At 35.7% G+C, this 25,606-nt stretch overlaps 1 protein-coding gene across 3 annotated transcripts in view; it reads left to right on the top strand.

Annotated features, from left to right (window-relative positions):
* Nucleotides 1-25,606, top strand: part of LOC5569564 (chloride intracellular channel exc-4) — a 154,861-nt gene that overhangs the window by 111,622 nt on the left and 17,633 nt on the right. For 2 of the 3 annotated variants that reach the window (XM_021839568.1, XM_021839562.1), the window contains exon 2: nt 1,444-1,545. In XM_021839568.1, coding sequence (XP_021695260.1) covers nt 1,444-1,545 — 102 coding nt within the window. Of the gene's footprint in view, nt 1-1,161; nt 1,312-1,443; nt 1,546-25,606 lie in introns of those variants that run through there. The other variant, XM_021839557.1, reaches the window with a different exon arrangement.

Below are 25,606 nucleotides of genomic sequence, written 5' to 3'. Positions count from 1 at the left end.
TCTGAAGGTAAAAGTGTACCCTCTAAATGGAAACCTCTTCCACATTTTCGACCGAATACCGTCGCCTTAGAAAACCCCTTCACTAACCTGAATTGTAGCAATCGTTCCAATTGTTATCTCCATCTGGACAATAGCTTATCTTATCGAAAAACTCCGATACACTGCTGCAATTCCGGCCTTCGAGCGCAACACTTCTTCTTCTTCTTCTTGAAATTACGATCCCACTGGGACAGACCCTGTTTCTCAGCTCAGTGTTCAAAGAACACTTCTACAGTTATTAAGGGAGGATTTCTTAGTCAAAGTTGCCATTTTCGCATTCGTATAGCGTAAGGCAGGTACGATGGCATTCGATGCCAAAGAAAGTAAAGAAAATTTCTATTTTGAAAAGATACTACACTGACCAGGAATCGAACCCTAACAGACCTTGCTTTGTAACCGCGGTCGTCACCGCTAAGCTAAGTAAGGCCCAACAAGCACAACGCGCCAGCTCTTATTTTTTGACGTTTCATTTGTTCTACAAAGCTATTGCCGAAGATGTCACGAGCCGCCACGTTGTGTTATTCCCCCTAGTTGCCGGAGTAAATAGGTACGGGACCATGGTGTGGACGACCAAGAATGCGACGTTTTTTTTTCTCCAGCTGTGCCTCGGCGTGGTTTGCTGTGGCGGCGGTCGAATAATTAGATCATCACATGTGCGCCGCATGTGGAGTGGCGGTTCGATGACGCTCACAGAGGTTCAATTTATCATAAAGCTGATAAAAACCAGATTATATACATATTTTTAAGATGAATAAATAAGTCAAACATTAATATACAATATCAGAAAAGTAAGAAAAAATAAAACAAAAAATCAAATAGAAAAACGTTTCATCATACTTGGATATTTAATAGCTGCACATATAATAAAAACTTGATTTTTTGCTTTAAAATCAAACTTCATATTTTGTTTTTACTAAAATCAGTTTATTGATTTCATTATACCAAATTAGTTTTTTTGAAAATGTGGAGTACCTCAAAATTGGCGCCCAAAATAAGGTCTACAACCATAAATTATCTACAAAAACACTTTTCAATGCTTGAAAGAGTAAAACATTGAGAATGCGTTGTTATTTCCATGATTTTCAAAAGCTGGACCACTGTGTGACGACGAGTGGGGGACGATCGTGTCGAGTGTTTGAAATGCAATTAGCAATTACCTTCGAGTCATGTCCAAGACGACGACGACAACGTTCCGCCATTGAGAACGACACCACGTCGAACGTGAATTTGTGGCGATTCTGGGCAGGGTTGACGACAAGAGATAAGGCTTGGGTGATCGAATGGGAATCGATTAATGGGCGCGGGATGTGATTTCTAAAAGTGGCCTTTTCGAGGTGCTCTATTGAATGCAATCGGATGTGATTAAGCTAATTGTTGTTGTTTTTTTTGTCTTTCTAATTTCAGGCTTCGACGATAGATGGCAGACGGAAGGGTGCATGCCTTTTTTGTCAGGAATACTTCATGGACCTGTATCTGCTGGCAGAGCTGAAAACCATCAGTTTGAAGGTAAGTTTTAGAATTCTTGTATTCAGGAACGTCTGAACGCCTTTTAGGAAGATTGAGGCATGACAATTTCGACAAATTCAAGCACTTTGAAAAATTCTCGCAGGACTTATGTAACAATGAGAGATTTGCTCCTCTCTCGCTTTCTTTCGATTATAACAGAGGGATTCCACGGAGGCATGCAAGTCGATTCTGATCGACCATTTCAAAAATATCTGAAACTTTGCACAGTTTTTCAGTTCCATCTAAATCGTCATTTTCCGATATCAAATCTTCAAGTTGAGTCACGACTAACTTTTCAAAAGGGTGTATGTGAAAATGGTTCAAAAATATTCAAAAAGCTGCACAGCAAAAACGGTTCGTTCGATTGTTAGACAACTAAAGAAACAAAGTTAGACAACTAAATAAAGATTCCAAAAAAAAATACACACAGTAAAAATTTTTTTTTCTGCATTAAAAAACATCATTTTTGTCACAAAAACTCAAATATCTCAAAACCCTATCGGAATACCAACGTAATTTTTTGAGGGAAAACGGTCCATTATATTAGCTATCTACCATAAAAATGATGGTGATGGTAAGCCAATAAACAAAAAAGTTATGACATTTCAAATATTTCACAAATTTGACACTTAGTGAAAATTTTTTTTTTTTTCATTGTTAATTTTTTTTAGGACCGCAGTTTGTTGTTGAATTTTTTGTTAAGGGTACCACATGAGGTTAACAAGTTGTTTTCATGATATTTTATTTAATTATTCATAACTATTATAGCATCTATTAGAAAGTTAGACGCGATCCAGTGTTGTGATCTAAAGTCTTGATAGTGTCATATTTTTTATTGTACGTAACTGAAGAAAAATTCTCTCAATAGTGTTGAAACCTTTTGATAAAAGAAACCTATAAGAAATCTAATATTGAAGACAAAAGCTACAAAAAAAGTTTTCTATACAGGTATACGACTAGTTTACCTGCAAAAAGTTTACCTCGTAGAGAACAAGGCGGGTCTATACCCAGGTGATCTAGTATGCGTAAAGCAGGTCGGTTTTCTCGGCGCTGGTTTTCTCCACAAAGTTAAAATCTGATTACACCTGGGTATAGACCCGCCTTGGTAGAGAATAGACTTTGTTAATCATATTTGGGAGAAAGCGAGTACCGTAATCCGGGGTAACATTGATCATTTTTCTGAATGTTTCTTTAATAGTTCGTTTAAAAATGCAAATGTTGCAAATTTTATATTTTTATAACAAGTACTGCCACCCATGTTTCGAGATTATATACTGTATTTTGTTTACTGAAAGATTTAAGCATGTTGAAAAAAATGTTTTAGGCGATTTTTTGATTTAGCTGATATGGGGTAACATTGATCACCTATGTAAACAACGTTCGGTAATACTGAAAATGTCGTTACTTACTTAAATCATGCCCCCTGAAGCCGAATATGAAGGTCAAACGCTTACAAGTCATTTACTTTTTGAGTTATTTTAAAATTAAAAACACCTTAAACCACGGAATACGTCTAAAGGTAGGCAATTTCCTAAGGGAATTTTACATTCTTAACAGTTATTCTGTAATGTTGCCTAATTGAGCATACTTATAGAAGTTTTGACAACGGAATTGTTTTCGGCGATATCATTTTTAGTAAGAATTACATTTTCCTTGCTTATATCGTTTGCAGAAATAATGTGGCACATGAATCTTAGATAGTGTCATCCTTAACAATTAAAATCATTATTTCGAAAAGTTGACAAATTTACGCCTAAGGTAAACACAATTTTCGTAAAAATATTAACTTTTATTAGCTCATGAATATAAGAAAGAGAAGCACCATTCATGATTTGGAAATGTTTCATCAATAAATGATAATACGAACTTTTGATGAGATGAGTCTTTCCGATCAATGTTACCCCGCTGATCAATGATACCCCGGATTACGGTAACTTCAACAACATCAAAAACATGATAGGTACATACCATGAACATACTCACGAAAAAGCTAAAAATATACTACCACTATGGTTATGAAAGATTTAATTGTAACAAAAACCGTAAGAATTTTTCGAACCTATGTCAATTTAAATCAAAGTACGGAATTGATGCAGAATGGCATTTCTTTGCTACGTCACATGGCAAAGGTCCTTGTGATGCTATTGGAGGAACCATAAAGCGCATGGCCACAAGAGCAAGTTTAGCCAAAGAACGTGAGCATCCAATTAAAACTGCAAAATAACTATTTGATTGGGCGAATCGCAGAAAAGAAGAAGATTTAACAAAATTATCATTTTGTTTTACTACTACTGAAGAGTACGAATTAACGGCATCAGAACTCAGCGAGCAATATAATAACGCGAAAACGATCCAAGGAACCCAAAAATTTCACTGTTTCATTCCATTGTCAGAAAATAAAATTAAAGCAAAACTATACTCGAACTGTACTGATAATGATGCAAAAGTGTTCGATATTGTAAAAAAATTGAATAACAATAAATAAATAAATAAGTATTAATAAAATGTTTTCATGATCTCATAACGCATACCCAAATCCAAAACTTTTAAAGTTTATATATAACATTTAGAAACTCATCGATCATACTCTAAAAAAAAATATCCTGGTAAAAAAAAAATATTTTCGTGTAATCTGTTAGTTCATTTATACATACATATATACATATACATATAATATTTATACATTTACATAATATTTATACATATAATATACATAATACTAATGAATACATGAAAACGACTTGTTTAATTCACGCAAGGCCCTTAACAATAAAATCAGCAACAAGCTGCGGTTCCCGTAATAATTTAAACAGAAAAAATTTTTTTTTCTACTAAATGTGAAAATTGTGACATGTTTGAAATGTCATAACTTTTTTGTTTATTGGTTTACCATCACCAAATTTTTATGGTAGATAGCTAATATAATGGACCCTCAAAAAATTACGTTGGTATTCCGATAGGGTTTTGAGATATTTGAGTTTTTGTGTCAAAAATTATGTTTTTTAATGCAAAAAAAAAAAAATTTTTTTTGCTGTGTGTATTTTTTTTGGAATCTTTATTTAGTTGTCTAACTTTGTTTCTTTAGTTGTCTAACAATCGAACGAACCGTTTTTGCTGTGCAGCTTTTTGAATATTTTTGAACCATTTTCACATACACCCTTTTGAAAAGTTAGTCGTGACTCAACTTGAAGATTTGATATCGGAAAATGACGATTTAGATGGAACTGGAAAACTGTGCAAAGTTTCAGCTCAATAGAAAAAAAATTACCAAATTTTGGTGCTGTTGCTTGGAATCACTCAACAGTGCAATACTAAAGCTTTTGGGAAGTTTTTCACTATAGATCGAAAAAAATGTCCTTGGCTAGCGTTTCATATAAAAAAGCCAAATAAAAGAAAAGATTATTGTGGGTCAGCTATTGATCAAATAGATGAAATTTCTTTTCAGATTTCTCGAGAAAAACCTCAGGAATTCTACTAGTGGTTTCTTTAGATTTTTCAAGAATACTTTCAGGGACTTCTGTAGGGATTACTTCAGAAATTTATACACCAATTCTCCCAGAAATTCGCCCAGAAAATCTTCCAGTGGCGTTTCAAAAGAATCTTAGAGGAATTTCTTCAAAATTTGCTCCAGGAATTCCTTGAGCACTGCAAGGTCTCTACTTCTTGTAACAAAGAATATAACATTTTCATATATATTCCTTCAAGAATTCATGAACATCTACACCCAAGAAATGCTTCAAAAATTTCTCCAGGTTATTCAAGGAGATATGTTAGTATTGTTTTCGGAATTCCTTAATGAATTCCTCCACAATTCTCAAAGAATGTCTCCAACATTTCATTCAGGAGCTACTTCTGCAGTTCTTCAAAACAACTTATTTTTCCCAATTAAAATTTCAAAGGCCTCTTCATAATTTCATTTAAGGTTTCACACCACCTAATATGACAGTAATTATTCCAGTGATTCCTGCATCAGGAGTTTTATCCGATTATTTTCGAGGAATTTCCATGGATGTTTTCCACATTTATCCAATTCATTTTCGAAATGCTCCAAGTATTCCTCAAGATTCCACGAGTTCTTCAGGGATTCTTGTTTGAATTCATCAAGGATTTCTTTAGAATTTAAGGTGAAGATGAATCGACGTTTGGTTCTCCAGATTTGTGCTCTTGAAAATTTGAAGCTTGGCTTCGATTCATCTTCACCTTAATGAGGTTTCATAAGATGTTCCTTCTGAAATAAGTCCTGGTTTAATAAAAACATTCTGCAATAGCTGTTAAAAAAATACTTGACATTTTCCTGGAGACATTCCTGAAAAAAAATCTTTGAAGACTTCCTTGGGGAATTTTTTAAGCATTAACTAGAATAATTCCTGAAGGAATCTTCGGAGGAATCTTGAATCATATTACGGATACCCCAGTGAAGTATAACTCATCCAAAAGCATATCAATCAAATCATCAAGCTTACACTCACCTTTTGAATCGTCAGCAAAGATTTTGATTTTGTAATTTGATGATCCTTGAATAATATAAATGTATGGCTTTTATGTTTCTTATTTCGTTTTTGCTCTATACTTCGCACACCTTGATTCGAATTCGGAGCAGCTCATAGAAAGCATAATCAAAAAATTCAAACCATTAATTAAGCTTACCCAGCCTTTAGAGAGACGTCTAAGTTAGTTGGGCATTCTTAAATTTGATGAATATCTGTAGAAATTGCTTATAAAAAACGCCTTTAAAGTGACTAATTTTAAACGGAAAATTTTTAAAGTAGAGTTTCCGGAATTTAAATCAGAAAGATAGTTCCTGAAGGTGTTCATAAACAAATTTCTGGTTGAAACGTTAAAGAAATCCTGAATTACAATTTGGCAGCAAATCAGAGAAAATCTCTAGAGAAACACTACTTGAACTCATGAAGATGTTCTAAACGGGAATCTGGGTGGAAGTCTTTAGAAAACGATAGTATAATCCTTAGACAGATTCCTGGAAGTCTTACGATTTCCTTGACAAATTTCTGAAATATTTTTTTGTCGGAATTCATGATGGAATCTCTCAGATAACTCAGATTCTCTGCTAAGATAACTATCCTTATAAAAACTCCAGCTTGAATGGTTTGATTCTAAAACGAAACTCTTGGAGAGATTGCTCAGGAAGTTCGTAGAAATCAATAAATAAACTCTCGAAGAAATGTTTGTAATATTATCTGATTCCTAATTCCTGGAGTGAAAAATTAAAAAAAATATATCCAGTAATATGAGTATTATAGTGAGTGGAGCAAAAGTTCGATCTTAGTGGAATGTTTTCTTGAAATAACTATAACAGGTGAAAAAAATACCATATAATGAAACTTCAACATATTGGCTACAGTGCGGCAATGTCTGAAAAAGAAATATGGATACTTTTACGACAGGAATACTTTTTATTAACCATAAGCGATTCTCGCTGAAACCAGGTTGCCGGTGGCGTTTGAATTCCAACTTTAGGTCACTGATCGCTAGTATATGCTAAAACTAAAGGGTGGTCATTTCGGTTTTCTCAAATTGGTGTACCCCTTGTACGCCAGCTAGCTAAACAGTTTGCGAAAAAAATTGACAAATCATGGGTATTTCATCACGTGATATGTCTCATATTTCCCTTGGAACACATAGCAAACTTAGTGGCATCGTATAGAGGAAGGATATAGCTTTCATCTGAGACTAAAAAAAATTTGGCGGCCATTTTGAATTTGGCCGTCATCTTGAATTTTGTTAGAAAACCCTTTTTTTTCACCATTAGCGCACCGCTCGTTTAGAATTCTGAAGTCACCATCTAAAAGCTGAGAAAAAACTGAGTAAGATAGGCTACAAAAACTAAGTGAGCAATGGTATTTACCCTATGAAATAAACGATTTTCTAAATCATGTTCAACGATTTTGACGTATATGGTAAGTGCAAACATCATTTTTTGTACAACAAAGAAACAAGTTTTCAATCCTTGATATTCTCTTCGAGTCGAGTGAAGAATAAGAGCAATAATTTAATGGAAAAAATCTGGCGGCCATCTTGGATTTTGATGTCATCTTGATTTTTAGAAGTGGAGTGAGTTTTTTTACCTTGTTAGCACTTGTTGAATTTTAAGGCTACCGTATCGCTTACTATTCAATTCTTGTTCTTATTTTCCTGGCGTTACATTTTTACTGGAACAGAGCCTTCTTCTCAGTTTGATTCGTTATAAAACAGATAATTAAATAGAAGTTTTCTTTTATAATGCATTATTGGTACCAGAATGATTCTTCGGCATATCATCAAGTTCAGGAATAGCATTCATTCTTTCATTTATTTGGTCGAAAACCATTGATTGAAATGAGCAAACAAAGAATCTGATTGTTTTTTCAATGCATGCTTCTTAATTCAACATGATGAGCGCTAAGACGGCTAAACATTCAACCGCTATAAACCAAGATGGCGTCTAATTCCAAGATGCCCGCCAGATTTTTGAATCTCAAATCTCATACTCCTGAGTATTGGGACAAAGCCTGCCTCTCAGATATTCAATTTCGCTTTTTTCACATGTACAGTCATCTCTCCCTTACTCGATATTCTGTATCTCGATATTTCCCCTAAATCGATGGAATGCGCGGTCCCTTCAATTTAGCATGCTTTGATACCTCTGTAAGTCAATACCTCTCTAACTCGATGTTCTCTAACTCAATGCTATCTGTTCCAGTTTCCCAAGTGAATTTACCTCTCTAACTCGATATTTTCATGAAAAGTTTCAAATGTCCTCCGAATGTTGAATAAATTCAAGAATTTGAATATTATGACTAAATTGATAGTAAAATTGAGGTTTACTGCCTATTCCTGGGTGATAAAATTTTCAATTTTTGCCGAATGTTAAAAAAGTTTCACATAGGTAAATGTGGTAAAATTGTATTATATTTCACATTTATATTACTATTTTGAACTTGGTTTGTCAAAATAATCAAATGTTTAATATTTGAAAAATATGTGTTCTGTATCTCGATACCTCCCTAACTCGATGGTCCCTTCAATATCGAGTAAGGGAGAGTTAACTGTATATTGGACGGCAGATAATACGATACTTTATGGCACAGAAAATCAAGCTATTTGTTAGCTCAAACATTAAGATTTCTTCTATAAATAAATGCACTTTAGGCTATTTTTTACATTTAAACTACAGATATCACCTCAAGACTTACTAATGTCCTAACGCGCAATATATAAACTTCATTCAATTAACAACAAAGCATATGGTTGAAAAAAAGTTTGTTTATTCCAATCAATGGTTTCAGGAGTTTTTTTTATTGAATTTATTACTCCTGAGTTCAAAGATGTGTCGAAGAATCATTCTGTTATAAAATACGAGGAATAAGGAAATTTGAAAAAAAAAAAATCCTATATAATAACCTGCTTTTATAACTAATTAAGCTGAGTAACAGGATCGGTTCCAGTAGGGACGTAAGGCCAGGAATAAGAAGAATAGGAGTATGCGTAATCAGTTTTAGTTGTAACCTCGAAATTCAACATGTTGAGTGCTAACAAGGTGAAAAACTCATCCTACTAGGCTTAAAACTAAGACGGCGTCAAATCCAAGATGGCAGCCAGATTTTTTCACTTAAATTAATCCTATTCAGATTTTTCTCAGCTTCCTGATGGTGATCTCAGAATACGATGCCACTAAGTTTGCCAAGTGTTCCAAGGGAGATACCAGACATATCACGCGAAGAAATACCTAAGATTTATAAAAAATGGTATTTTTAGTAAACTGTTTAGCTAGCTGGAGTACGAGAGTGGACCTCCTATTGGAGAAAACCGAAAGGATCACTCGCTAGCGATCAGTGACAGAAAATTTGAATTCTAACGATGGGTGCCGATGTCGGTCTGGTTTCAGCGAGAATTGCTCAATAAACTCTGAAAAACTCGTAAAGGAACTCGTTTGCAGGAATCTCTAGAGTAATATCTGAAGACATGTTTTGAAGATATTCTGGCTGTAAGTATAAAGTATCTTGAACGAAAATTTGTAGGGAATTTCTAGGAAAATCTATGGAAGAATCACTTGTCAATTCAAAGATCAAGTCTTAGGAGTAGTACCTGAAAGGAGTATCAGACAAAGGCCTACATTAATTACCGATAAAATTCGAAGAGAAATTATCAAAAAACACTTTAAACCAGACCAGAAATTATTAAAAAAAGACGGTGTCATGAGGAATCCCCTAGGAAGTTCTTAGGAGAGCCTTGAAAGAATAGCTTTTCAATGTGATTAATTAAACTTCAAAATTTAAGACAAATTTATTGGACCCCCCTCATCGTGGTAACATTTCTTCATGAAGGTCTCTAATACAGAGCTTTTCGTTTATGTGAGAATATCATAGGTTGAGTTTTGCAAACATTAAGCAAAATCTTCCATTATGCTGATTGAAGAAACAGGATCCAAATGTGAGTCAGGGCGAGTCCTATAGAGCCCCTCTTGAGGACTACTGCAGGACAGACAGAGCAGCAAATAATGACGCTGTTGAAAACATTGTCGGAAACGTGGAACAAAGATTAAGAAACGATTGGTTATACGAGGAGTGTCATGAGGTTTTGGAGGACAAGAAAAAAATGTGGAATGATACAGATTGAAGTGGAAACAGAAAACCCGCTTATACCAGAATTAAGTGTGTTGCTTGAAAGAGGTGGAATGTAAAGAAAAGCAGAAGTTCTACCAGCAAAAGCTCATCCCTTCTCACGAAGATTTCATGCCGTGAGGATGCAGGAAAATAGATGGGAACATCTTGACGGATGGATGGATGGATGTTGACGAGGTGATTGAAAGGTGGAAGCAGCACTTCGATGAACTGAAGACCCAAATGGCGTGGAAACACAGGCACAGAGGGTCAGGACAGCGAAGATGATGGCTACTTCAGCCCAGCAGACAGTGGACCAGTTCCCAAGATGATGGGGTTTAAGGAAGCTATCCAACACCTCAAAACAACGGTTGGACGGTATCGGAACCCAACTCATCAAGATGGCCCGGAGAGATTACCCGCTTGTCTGCATCGAATGATAGTCAGAATCTGTAGATACAAAATCTACAGAAAACCGACAATCTGGAGTGTGGAAAGTATCGGGCGATCACTATCCTAATCACCGCCTACAAATTATCTCAAATTATCTTCCGTCGTCTATAATCTATATAAAACGTTCGTGGAGAGTTATCTAGCGGGTTTAATGGACGCGCCCGTCGACACCGCACCAGATCTTTTCTGTGCGGCAAATCTTCCAAAAATGCTGTGAGTACCATATGCCTACGCATCACCTGTTCATCGACTTCAAGCCGGCATACGACAGTATTGACCGTGTAGAGCTGTGGAAGGCCATGGACGAAAACAGATTTCCCGGGAGGCACAAAGCATTGATTGGAACAATTATGGACGGCGAACACTCTAGTTCGTTTGAATCCCGCCGGGAATTGAGCGCGACAGGACTCACGAGAAACGGGGATACTGTCCAGATGGTGGATGAGTTCGCTACCTCGGATCCTTACTGACGGCTGACAACAACGTTAGTCAAGAAATACTAAGGCGCATCGCATCATCTGTGCTCCAGAAGACACTTCAGTCGAGAATGATTCTCCACCGCACCAAATGTACCAAGTACGAAACGTTCATAAGACCGATGGTCCTAGTCTATAATCATCAGATCTGGACTATGTTGGAGAAGGACCTTCAAGCACTTGTGAATTCGAACCATCTTTGGCGGTGTTCAGGAGAACGATGGATGGCGGCGAAGAATAAACCATGAGCTCGCTCAATTCTACGGCGAACCTAGCATCCTGAAGGTGGCTGAAATCGGAAGGATACACTGGACAGGACATATTGTAAGAATGCCGAACAACATCCCTGTTACACATCTAGTAATAGAGTCACAAAATGAGCAATAATTCCCTCTGCACATCGCCAATAAGATAAAGTGGAACCCGCTCGTTTCGCTCTGTTTGAGGTCATTCGGTCACCAGTGCGTGCCACGATCGGGCATGACTTGAGACTTCGAGGTGACCCACGTCTCACTCGAATCTCAGCAGACTATGGTCACAGATTTGTTATAGGTAGGTAGGTATATCCAAACCTATACAAACATATACAGATTGGCTGCGAATGCACCGAAGCATGTCCTGTGTGTTCGACCCGGCGCGTCATTGGCGGCACCGAATACTAATTCCCTCCGTAGAGTTATTACATCAGATCGCGTGCACAGCTTGGTTTTCGCTTTCCGACTGACCATTCGATGGCCAGTATAAGGCGGCATGTGGCTGTGCGCTTCCGTCTTCCTGTGTAGGAACGCGTTTCAAGTTCGAACGCGCTACCACAGTTGCCCATTCATATATTTTTCGCTTTCAATCATTTATTACCCTGCAACCGACGAACGGATGGGATGTAGCGTTTTTTAAAGTTATGGATTGACCTCCAAAAATAATACAATCGCCATTGAGGAATTACCACCCATGCCGTTACATACATATTTATGGCTTGAATTTACAGCTTGCAAACTGCAGCCCAGTCCGACACATTACGTCTATCGTCCCGCAGTAAGATAACGTTTACGCAATGGACTGGCGGCGGTGCCCACAAAAAGCGAAACTGTTGACAGAAAACCATACTCGAAGGCTTCGCTATCGATAAACAACGATGCGGAGCTTAGAGATAAGTACCGCTTGGTATTTAATCTTTTGGAAAGTTTACTTAGACGACGTCAGAGCGATCGAGAGTACTTGAAAAGCGTAAGAGCAGTTGCATGATGCAGGGTAATAAGGTATCGCGTCGATGGTCGTTACACAGAAAAAATGTTCCAGGGAATCCCCAGGATTTCCTCCAGAGATTTTCTACTATTCTACCTTCAATTTCTCTAGTTGTTACTGTAGGAGATCTTCCAAAGAGTCGTATGGAAATTCTTCCAAAAAATCCACTGGAATATATTTTTTATTTAGTTTTTCAATCAAATTTATTCCAAGAGTTCATAGAGTTAATCCCGATGAGAGCGGCCCCATTATTTACACTTGGTCTTTCAAAATGTTTAAATGTATGCTCATTTGAAAGCTCCTGTCGAGTTAATAAAGAAACATTCGGTTGGTCAAATTGATGGACCCTCGCTAGGTATAATTAAAACAGTTTTTGAGGACCCCTAGATTTTTGACAATTCCCGACTGCCCTAACTCAAAATTTTTTCAAAAGTTATATATTTAAAAAAGATTTTTCAGTTTCAAATCAGCTATAAAACCTTTACAAAACCGAAAATGTTACTTGGTATGGGTTGTGTCGTACATTGTTGATTTGATGTTCTAGAATTTGAATATTGTTAATTATGTAAAAACATTTAAAATATTTATTGTATTCCATAAAAATATCCATCTAATTTTTAGATTTCATTCTCAACGCTCCCCGGAGCAATTATCGGCCTATTATCGGAAAGCACACACTTTTTGCACCAATGTGTAAATCATGTCCACCAGTTCAACGTTGCTTGTCGTCAAACATCGTCCAAGGTTCTACTGGATTCTTTTACCCTTCCTTCCATCAAGATACGAGCGGCAAACAGCGATATTTCAACTGATTCGAACAACAGGAACGGCAAAAACCTTCCGCAGCAAATGACGTCATCCCGGCATCGAACCAGACCGACAGAGTCGGACTGAGACTTTAAATCGATCAAAACAGATTCGCGCGCATGTTTGAGGGTACAGTCATCCCACAGTTGTGGATCAACTATGGGTCATTTTTCAGATTAAGCTGGCATTGCAAAATTCGTTCTCAGTTGATTCTGAAGCACGGTCAAAGCAAGCGAAGAAAAACATCGCATATGTATCGGTCCATGATCGGCAATGTTTCGCAAGTTGTAACAAGCTTGATTAACAGCAGCAGCGAAGGAGAGCCTCAAAAAGAGAGGGATGGTAAATCCCATTTTTTTCGTTTATTTACCTTTGGGGGTAGGTTTTATACTTTACTGGTATGATAAACAATCCCTATGGTTTGTTGGGTTTATCATGCACTGTTATCCCTCCGATATAATCAGAGCTGTAGCAGTAGACGATAAAGAGACTGTCATGATAATCATGATTGTTATAGCGAGCGATAAGTGAGAAATATTTTCCATTTTCTCAGAATCCAACCCCTGGATGAGAAATTTTATGTTCAATTCAGCACTGTTTCATATCTCTGGGTTATCCATAACTGTAGGCTGACTGTACAGTATCATGAGAACTGCACAATGCCGCGTTGGGGGGAGAATGCAAAAACCTTGAAATATCCATGTTGAGCTCGGAAAACTGAAATGGATAATAACAACAACGGGAGAGAGGCTCGTGGGGAATTTTGTTGCGTCCCTCCAATCCAAGACCTACAACACGCAGCCCCGACGTGTGTGGTGCAGCCACGAGCGTTCCACGGGCGATCGGAATAATACGCGTGGTATAGTACTTCGAAACTAGATTTGTTTCTATATGTAGGGGAAGATGGTACAAAATGGCTCAAAACTCTAGCTCAATAGCATGTTACAGAGAAAAAAAAAGTTTTACTATAAACTTGTTACATCATACAATAGTGTACAATATTCCCCACTGTCGAATCAACTACTTTCCTGAAATGTTTATGAAGCAAATAAAAAGAATCTATGACATTTGGTCGAAAGACATTTGGTCGAATGACATTTAGTCGAATGACGTTTGGTCGAAAGTACATTTGGTCAAACGGACATTTAGTCGAATGGACATTTGGTCGAAAAGGTTTAGTTGCAACAGAAAGCATATGATATTTGGTCGAACCGACATTTCGTGGAAATGATAGTGTTCGAATCTAAATAGTATAGAAACATAGTTTTACGTTTGTCGTCAACACAAGAGGAATTGAATCATCTGAACAATATCAGCCATTTAATCAACAATCTCTATGCGATTATCAAAATTCAATATTTAATTTGATATACGCTCTCCCAACATATTGATCAACCTCTTGCGTTTTTAATGTTTCATGCTGCTTTTTCTTTAATAAGCTGATCCTAAATGGAAGCAATCCAACATTTGTCTTCTCAGTCAACTCGTCTTCCCTTACCCGATGCAAAGAATTAGCACAATTTTAACTTTTAATGATTCAAAGCTTCTACTGCAAACTCTGTTATTCACCCGAGGTCATCAATACTGTCAGCAAAGCCATGTATTTGCTTGAGGAATGTCATTGAGTTTTATAAGTCACAATAAGCCAATTGGCCATAGAGTTATCGACACCTAACATTCACTTCGCCATAAAGGTTTTCCATTTTATCCTGCCTGATTTCCGCATCCAAAAATCCACGTCCGTAAGCTACAAGACCCGGATTTCAAAGAAAGATCGCGAGCATTATCTTTGAATTCTTCCATCGGATAAAGATGCTGATCTTCGAAGAACGATGACATTTCAAATAAATAATGAAAACATTATGTTCACATCGTTGAGTAATAAAATAAAAACTTGTTGAGCAGTTTTTCAAAGAATGATGATATTTTCAAAGAATAATAAATTCACTAGAGCTAAATATTTTAGTCAATGTACAAAAAAAAACTAATTCAAAAAGTTTGAATAATCACCGAAATCCTAGATATTGGCATAACTTCAAACTACAAATCAAAAGATGTATGAAATTTAAAAATAAGACTCCATAAAATGTCCCATTTTTTATTCGACAAGAGTTAATGATTCAGATTATTCAAAAGAGTACGTTACCAACTTTGCAAAACTAAGAAAACAAAATTCAATTTTACCAAATGATCTTTCAATAAACCATATGGAAATAAGCCAACCAACCAAATTTCCGTTCAACTAAACGTCATTCGACCAAAATAAATGTTCCAAATATCGAGTTATGCGGAGTTGACTGTATTGGGGTAGAATGTTCTGTTATATTGTGTTCGTGCAATAGGGATGCTGTAATGTTTCAATCTGTTGATGCAATAGAATAAAAAAAAAAATGATTTAATCGAATACCATTAGAAAAAACTTCTATAAGAAAATAGTGTAAAAAATAGTGTAAAATTTGTACAAGCTCTACTGGAATATGGTATGCCTCTATTTGAAAATCCCTCAAACGGTCTTGAAAATCCGTTTCTGTCCACGTAAAACCCCCTTGGACGTTTTTACAAACCTTCTGGTCGTCATCAGGGGTTGTAAGTAGAGATTGTAATATATTTTGAAGGAATTTAAGGATATATTAGTTGAAATTTGAATTAGTGAAAGTGAAAAATGTTGAGAAGATAAACAAAATTATACTATCAGGCTATTCCCCACTGGAATCTCATATACTCCTCCCCAGAATCCCCTCCAACGGCCCTGCAACACAGTTATTATCCGTGTCCCGATAGACCAACATTAATAAACATCACCCTGATCTAAGGAAGTGTTAATAAAGGTGATTGTATAAGGTGAAAATATATCAAAATAGCTTGAAGCTGAATTAGGATTGTTAAAGATGAGGAATGTTTAAAGAGTATAGAAAAGTGTACTTACAGCTAGTTTCCACTTTGTGCTCTTTATGGAATCCCCCAACCTCCGGCACCCTCACCGCTTTGAAATATCATTCTAACGGCCCTGGAACTTCCCCAAAATCCACTCGGACACCAATAAACTCCTCCTGAATCTTATAAAATTATATATTGTGTAAAATTATAGGGGGAGATCCCCCAGTACCGTGTTTTGTACCACATTCGAACTAAATATGGTCAAACTACAATTTTGGTCTAGCACCTCCTGTCCCCCAGTTTTGGACAGCTCGATTTGTTACATGATATCTTTGTAAGTTTGCATCAGTGTCTCCAAATATAATAATTTTTCATGGATTTCATCGATCATGGTATCAAGGATTAAAAAACACTAAGAATAATGAAAATGTAGAACAACACTTAAAATGTATTATTTTTCATCATAAATGAAAGAGGTTTTTTGATGGACGACTTTCAGATTAAGTAAAACTCAAATTACTCTTGTGAATGTTGCAAATGCATTGAATTGGTAATAAAATACTATTCCTAGAGTAAAAATATTCAATGCTGTACAAATTTACAGAATTCGAGGTATTTCCAGATCGTGTCCGCTATTAGCAGCCACCTTTTCAGATTGGTCAATTTGGTACTAACATGCATAATTAAAATGCAGAGTTAAAAACAATGTCAAAACTTATATTCTCATTTTCAAATTTATTTTTGTACGCTACAATAAATGGGCATCAAGATCGCATAAAATCAATAGTTTTTGAATTACGAATTCAATGGCTTTAGTGTCCGGTACTGAACTGGATTCTGGAAGGCTTCTGAACTGAATCCTGTAAGGATTGTGGACCGAACACTGTAAGGATTCTAAACCGAATCCAGGGAGGATTCTGAACAGCAACCTGAAATGATTTTGAAACAAATCCTGGAAGGATTGTAAACCAAATACTGAAAGGTTTCTGAACTGAGTCCTAGAAGGATTCTGAACCGAGTCCTCAGAGTATTTTAAGCAGATATTCTTCAATCCTGAAGAATACCTTGAGAAACATTTTGAAAAAAAAAAATCCTAAAGAAGTTCTGAACGTGATTCCAAAGGCTTTCTGAATAACAGCATTTCTCCCGCAGTTCACATCCTTTTTAGTCTCACCTCTAAGCCCTTCGGAATGTTCCCAAATTTCGGACGTCGACCACAATCTGCTTTCTGGTTTGCTTCGAAAGCTGCACAAATCAAGGATAAGCTGTGGCCAAGCCATATACAGTGGGGGACCAAAATCCGTACAGGCTCAAAATCCGTACACTTCATACAAATAGTAGGCGTTTTGTATGAAGTGGACGGATTTCGATCCCTCACGGTACATACAATTTATCCAAATCATCTTCTCGTTGCACCTTATTCGACTATTGTTGTTACCACTAACCAGAGAGCTCCATATATTTATACTCTTATCTCGTGTACAACTCTTTAACGTAGTTCGGCCAGCATTTCAAATAATAAGTATTCATTCAACTTTCTTCAAACCTTCCGAAAAACTTACCTGAATTACTTAATTTTTAAATGTGTTTCGTTGGTTTAAGTCCGAAAAACATTTATTTTTCGGGTTTTAAATTTTGTCACACCCCTTGGTTTAAACACAAGTTTTGGGTGTATTTTGTTTTTCGTGTCCTTTCCAAAATTACATTTAGGAACAAGTTGTGTTGAAAAGTTCAACCGCTGAGGCGTTTTGTCGATTAAGTAAACATCAAATATGATAAAAGTGTCAAGGTTCAAATTGGGACTAATTTTCGAAATTGAAGGTTAAATATGATATAGTTGTTATTTGAATGGAAAAAAAATCCAAAGTAGTAGCAAGAACAAGCTCTATCGTGTTATTTAATAAAACAGCTGATTTTATCAAATATTTTAGGACCCTATTGTTCTTTTCTTACAAGTTCTTGTTTTCCTTACTTTTTTTTTTTTGAAAAATGATTTTTTTTCTAATCCCATCAAATAATATGGTTGTTTCAATTGTATGTTATATTTGAATCAAACATATCCTTGTTGACAACAGAATATAGTTGAACAAACTTTCAAACAGTTTGTTCAGCAAACATTTTTGGTTACTTTACGCAAGAAGGGGGTAGAAATGGTCTTAATGAGCACCCTTCAATGCTGAAAGAGATGTAACATAGAATTTTAATAGTTTGAAATGAAGAACAATGAGAGGAGAATAAAGTCAGCTAGTTCCCGTTGTTCCTTATGCCTCTACTCGAATCTAATAAACTTCTCTTCCTGAAAAACCTTACGACCCCTAAAATATAATTTTTGTCGCCCTAAAACCTTGTCGGACAGTAATTAACTCCCCTTGAACCTCAAAAAAGTGAGTAAAAAGGGGTCATAATGAAAGGAAGGAAGGGAGGTATCATGGAGAGGAGCATTATGAAGAAATCTTGAAAACTTATTCAAACAGCCGTGTCAAGAGTAAACAAACTTGCGTGCTTTACAGGCGATATTCTACACGTTCCACTCTGGACCAACTCGATTTTCTCTTTAATAGCGTTTAATTGTAGGAATTACAAACACGGTGTCTCTGGTAGAAAACATTAATATAAAAAAATCAGTATCGCTGAAACACCCACCAAATGAAAGCTTAGGCTTTCCCCTTTCATTTGAGACCGGTTTGGAAATGTTCTATCGGGGGGTCCTGAACATTTTTTTTTTTTAATTTTAGTAAGAGATACGTACCATAGGTGATCTTCTTCCACCAATAGTATGATACAATGAATCGCTTGTACCATATGATGAAAACTCAATCGAACCGTAGAAGGCCATGACAAATATTTCTGGACAAACATTTGAAAAAGGGCTAGAGATCCCTTTTTAGCTCGCCCATGCAAACTAACACCACTATCAGAAAGATTAGTGTTAGTTCTTCCTGATACTAGTATTGGTGAACGTGATCGAGTTGAATTGGGCTCAACAGCATCTTACAAAGCCATTGTTCACCAATGTCGATGTGCCCTTTTTAAATGTTTGTCCAGATTTCCATAAAACAAGCTTGTTTTTGTTTTGGCAGTGTTGCTGTTCAGTTGATTATAAATTCAGTAAATAGTAAAATTGTATATTTTTAACCAACATTTATTTATTTATACAACACTAAAATGGTTGTAAATAGTATTTAAAATTTTAAATAAAAAAAATGTTTAGAGATTTAAAAGATTTTCAATAAATAACCCTTATTTAGATTCAGTTGTATGCTACCGTCTTAAGTTTCGAATATATTTTCATAAGATAAAGTAATAAACAAAGCGTTTGAGAAAACATTTACTCATGGATCATTACATTACAAATGGTTTCGCAGATTGCACAAACAACTGAATTGGCATCAATAGTAGGGAAATCGACGCTGCATTGCTTAAGTTGTCGCGTTCTAAGGTGGTATAGCGAAAAATTGGTGATTGTGTCGCGTGATAAGTTTATAAATTCATTGTTTTGGGTCAACATTTTGGTTTGCTGATTAGAGGTATGCCTGTTAATAATTACAATAAATATATCCCAATTTCACACCTATTAATAAATATATATTTACGCTTCACTCTGTCAGGAGACCTGAAACATGAAACCAAAAAGCCACGAATACAATCGTTCGAAGATTTGCGTATTGTTTTTAAAGAATATGTGTCTGCAACCGTTATCAGCAATAGTGGTTGATATTATTGAACAGCACATTTTTCACGACATCAGGATTAAAGTCTGCTATTGTCCTACAAAAATATGTCGAGCTTGCACGTTTATTCGTTCAGTAACCAATTTAAACTTTTAAATGTAGCACTGTATAAATATAAATACAATTTAAAATCTACCATTCGAAGCATGTAATGATGTGAGAACAACAATCTCACCAAAACTAAAGGCAAAACGTGGTAGACACAGTAATGCAAAAAGTAAGTGCCAATTGAATTAGTTGGTTGTCGAATCTACACGGTTTACCACCCAATGTGCAACATAAAAAAAACCATTTGTTCGCTGATGACTCGTTTTTGATTTAAAAAAAAATGTGATTTGAGCACCAGATGAACGTTGCAGTTGAGCAGCTGTCAAGGGAGTTTGGATGTTGCAATCGCCCCAAACATCGTCTTCAAAATCAGCAGACATAACCAATCGGTTCAGGGGTTTTTAGAGGTATCACATCTGCACTTTGATTTGAACGATAATGCAGAAACTGAATTAAAACCTGTAATATACTGTAATAACGTTCAGGAGTTAGTTGATTATGTGACTTCCAAACAGGGGGGTTTGCCTGGGCAGTTCAATCTGCAAGCGATGGAGAAGGGTCCTTTAAGGTTACCCTCTCGATTATCGAGCATAATTCCGACGTCATCGGGACTCAATGCCGTTGTAAGGATACTGGCGTAAAAATACTGTTGCTGCTCGATAGATCACCCGACGAACAAATTGCCTGCCACCTTCCTTGCATATTTTACTAGGTGTTGTCAATCCAATTGACAAAAAAGTATAATACATTGGTCCAAATAATGTCGATGAATGGGTAAGCATCAGCAGTTTGATTGTTTGATTCTTTTATTACAGGTGAGGATCATCAGTTGCCTAAGCCACAGCAAATGTGGATTCATCAGCTGAAACTGTCAGAAGCTTTTGAAAAATCGGCATGTTTTGGAAGTAAAATGGGATCCAAGTTTGCTAGCAATTGTAATATATCGTACTGTTCTGTAAATTATCAATTTTCAATGAAAAAATGTATTTCAGGCGCTTCATCATTTTGATCAGGTACATAAAAGTTGTTTTCAAAGGAGTCTGGATGATGATTTTGCAGAAAAGGTTAAGAACTTTTCAAAAACGTGGATTGCTCACCCAATAGCTGGAAGTTCCACATTGGCGCTATCATATCCCGGAGTTTTGTAAAATCACAGTAAGTGGTTTGAGGGAATACGGGAAACAAGCCAGTGAAACCGTAAATTTCGATCTTCAAGTTGCATGAAATCATGTTAAAGTTCCGGAGAACTCCGAAGCATGTGATCGACAGCATCTTTGAGCTGTAGTAATGTACAATAGTGCGCATTTGTAGGCCGTATTAACCGTATTTACTTTATCGATATGTCGTGTTTGTAATTGGTTTAAATAGAATTGTATAATGGTAAATCCTTTTTATTCATTGATTAACTATTTGTAGTAAATTTTCTCATGGCTACCTAGATAAGCATGAAAGAAAATGACTATGTGAACCATAATTTAGAAATCAGTACTGAAAAAACAGCATTGTACTGTTTTGAAAAAAATGTTCAGGACCCCCCGATAGAACATTTCCAAACAGGTCTCAAATGAAAGGGAAAATCCTAAGCTTTCATTTGGTGGATATTTTAGCGATACTGATTTTTTTATATTAATGTTGTTCTACCAGAGACACCGTGCAAAACGACGTATGATTTTCACCTTTCGCTACCTAACCACTACTTTGACTTTTCTGTTATATAGAGAGACAACGTAACTTAACCACGAATCAAATCAAAACATTACTTGAGTCAATCTTACATTGGTAAACGTCGTAAGTAATTTAAACGGTGTACCATTTTGTCATTATTTTTTGACGCAAACTGATTTTGTGCAAATTTTATTTTTTAAATTAATTTTTTAACACAAACTGATTTTATGCAAAATTTAAGCGATGTGCCCGGCAAAAGACTGTTAAAAAGGGGATTCATTTCAAAACAGTTGCAGAAAAAGGTATTGATTGTTTTTAATTATTTTCTCAAAACCATATGAAAGTTACTTACGTCCGTTTGGAAAAGTAATCGAGAAATATAGAAATAAAAACCCGTATTTAGCTCCCTGTACGTCCCTAATTGAATCTTGAACAATCTTTCAAAGCGTGTCGATATTACGACATGGGACAAGTAGGCGTAGAAGGGAGGTATCGAAAAATCCCTATCGTGTTTGTTTTCATGAGTTTTGATCGAATTCAATGTGAGCTCAAAATATCTGACTGAAACGCGGATCATTTCTTGAAAAAGTTTTTAAACAGATTTATCTATGAAATATTAATTATAAACTTTGATCATCGATTCATCATAATCAGATGCAGAAAAAAATCTTCTCATTCCACTGTGAACCTACACGGTTTTCGCTTTTAAAATGTTAATTTCTGGAACTTTTTAAATGTTTCTTTTTCTAAACCTAACCACTACTTACACCGCTCCGTTATATGGAGAGACAAAGCGACGAATCAAAACAAAACAAATTACAACGTCGTTTGAATAAAACGGTGTATCATTTTGTGATAAAGTTTTTGTAGGTTAATAAACAAAAATCCCTAATGTTTGAATGTGAGCTGATTGCATGCAAAATTTAAACGATGTACACGACGAAAAATGATATAAAAAGAGGGTTCATATTACAGTCACTTATTCATCATCTGGCAAATAGGACTTTCGGAGCCAATCCAACCAAGCAGTTTGCGAGTGCTTGATTTGGTGGGCAGTATTGTGATTGTTGCAATATCTAAATTAACAAAAAAATAAGAAAAAAATGATAAATTTGGGAAAAAAAAATCTACAAATCTCTATTGGTATTATGAATAAGGGGTATCTAAAAAATACACGGCTCTTGGAAATCATTGGTTGATCAAGGAAAAATGTTTGTTTACATTGATCAAACAAGAAGAACACTGGCTTGAACTTTTATTGAGTTGCCAGCGATTTTAGTTAGGGTTTCACGATGCCATTTTTTGGGATTTCCTATTCGCCAGACTATAAATACAGTAACTACGAACTACACTTTTAGAAGAAAGATTTAGGAACAGACAAATATTTAGAACAATTTTCTGTCAAAACCATCGCCCAGTTCACACTCTATCATCATCTGGTAAGCATATTGTACAAAATTATGTTTTGTGCAACCAGACCGGCAGAAGGTGCTAGTGTGAGGGTTACCATCCTTCCTGATTTAGCAGGACATGTTCTGATTTTGATATTCTTTTGAGGTGTCCTTTATGATTTTTCAAATTTTAAGTGTTGTCTTGCTTTTTCTACTTACCGAACCATGAAATGTTAAATACAATTCAAATTGAAACAAAGTTTTTATAATATAGCTATAAGAATGAAATAGATCTTCGAAACATCAGAATAATCGAAATTTAGCACAAATGGTAGCAATCATGGGAACATAAAAGTGTTTCTCATCGTCGTTTAATATTTTGGAAGGAATGTTCTTATCAAGAAAGTACTGTTGGTATCACCATAGAATATTCAAAATTCATGAATTAATATAAACAACGGCCTAAACTACCTAATTTCACCAGGGAATGAACGACTGCTTAACATCGTACACTTCACTTAGCTACAAATGCTTCTCAGTATAAAATCTCTGTAAGATTTCTTTCAAAAACTGGTTATTAGGTTTTTTTGACGAGATTTTTTGTAAATTCTCAAAAGAAAAACATAAAGGAAGCCTCTTTGTGAAATTTCTAACGAGATTCGTAGCAGATTGTTTGTAAAACCATCATTCGAGGAATCCTAGTAGCATTTTGTTGCAGCTTAAATGAATTTCTTTGACCATACACACTCAACAAAAACATAAAATTGTATTCTACATTTTTACCATATCTACTACAAGTGGGTTTGTAATATATATTTTAGATTATATGAAATATAATTGATTATTTTCTGATGTTCTCAGTAATTTTCTAACGAGATCTATATAAGACACTAAGCAGATTCTGTTGAACATTATCGGTAAATTGCTGGCGAGATTGTTGCAGGATTTCTTTGAACATCTAAATGGATATTTTGAGACCTTTGGTAAATTCTTGACAGTTTGGGTAAAACCGCCAGTTTGGCAAGGAGGATTCTTACTGTGATTTTTGGCAGACTTCAAACAATAACCTTGAGATACTTATTATCAGAGACCCCGCTAAACAAAAGGGTCCTAAAACTTTTGATAACATCTTGCTTTTAATAAATAACACGATAGAGCGTGTTCTTGCTACTAATTTGCCAAATAATCCCGCTCAAATAACGGCTATATCATATTTAAACTTTATTTTTCAAATTGGTTCCAAATTTGAACCTTGACACTTTTGATCATGTTTGACGTTCACTTAGTCGACAAAAAACGCTACAGGGGTCAACTTTATAACACCGGGGTTGTTCTTATCTGACATTTTGGGAAGGACACGGGAAACAAAATTCACCCAAAATTTTAGTTTAAACCAAAGGGTGTGACAAAATCTCGAAAAAATAGATACATTTTTTTTACTTAAAACAAAGAAAAACGTTTAAGAATCGAGTAAATATGTGTTTCTGGCCTAAACTTAAGCGTTTGGCACAGAAATTTAAACAGGGATTTAGGACCCAATGGATCATTAAAATAACCAAAACGGCCGCTATGGAAAGCATAGATAGCCCCACCGTAGCCTTGTGTGTTTGACAGAACAGCCATGCTGTCACAATGTTAAATGACATATACAGTGGCGCCTTTGTTTTGATGCGGTGAGCACTTGCAAAAACTACCTTCAATGATCCATTGTAAACCTTTTGCGAGTTTTGGTGAATTGTAAGATACTGGCGTAGTCGAAACACCCAAGTGTTTTCGAAAAAGTTGTTTTTGCAAAAGATTAGTTATATTTTAGAATTTCTACTCATATCCGCTAAATAGAAGTTCCACGAGATCTTTCGAGAAATACGACGAATAATTTAAAGAGCGGGAATAACGTTGAATAGTACTAGTACATTTTCACTTTAATAAAAGAAAACTGTCTCTTTCAAGGGTTATTAACAGAAGAATACTGTCTTAACAATAAAAACATTTTATCTCAAGCTTCAAACATTCCGATCATTTATTTTTTAACTGTGATTTTCAAGAAATTCATTCAAATTTCTCTCTATTCCTTTACATTACAAGTCCTCAACAATAGAAATTTGAATAAAATAAAAACATTGAAATCGCTGCTGCTCGGAATATGGGTATGTTCGGAGACAAAATGAAACTTACAAAACAATTAACAATTTAAAAATGTCCTTATTTCGAATATCCAAGATATGGGAACCCTAGCTATTGTGGAACGTCAAAGACGAAGAAAAACGATACACGCGGCTCTGGTTGTGAGATTCACAACATAGCATATTTGTTGAATAAGTGGTGGATGCCGGTGATTTAGATTCTTCTCAATGGATCATTAAAATAGTCAAAACGGCCGCTATGGAAAGCAAAGATAGCGCCACCGTAGCCTTGTGTGTTTGACAGAACAGCAATGCTGTCACAATGTTAAATCCCATATACAATGGCGCCTTTGTTTTGATGCGGTGAGCATTGACAAAAACAACCTTCAATGATCCATTAATTTTCTCAAAACCGTATACTTACGTCGATTTGGAAATGTAATCGATATTTATATTATTTACTTCTATCACTGCAAAAACACAACGACGGTGGTCCCCAGACCGCTTTTATATTATGGCTAAGCTACATGTCTGGGTAGAATTTGAAAAAAAAAATCGTAGGACCTGTTTTGAAGTTACGCCCTTTTGAAGGTATAAATCCAACAATTTAAAACAATCAGTATATTTAAACGGTTTAAACGGTTCTGG

This window comes from Aedes aegypti, chromosome 1, assembly GCF_002204515.2.
Source record: "Aedes aegypti strain LVP_AGWG chromosome 1, AaegL5.0 Primary Assembly, whole genome shotgun sequence".
In the NCBI taxonomy this organism is placed as follows: domain Eukaryota; kingdom Metazoa; phylum Arthropoda; class Insecta; order Diptera; family Culicidae; genus Aedes; species Aedes aegypti.
Note: the sequence above shows the minus strand (reverse complement) of the source record. Positions and strands in the feature narration are given on the sequence as shown.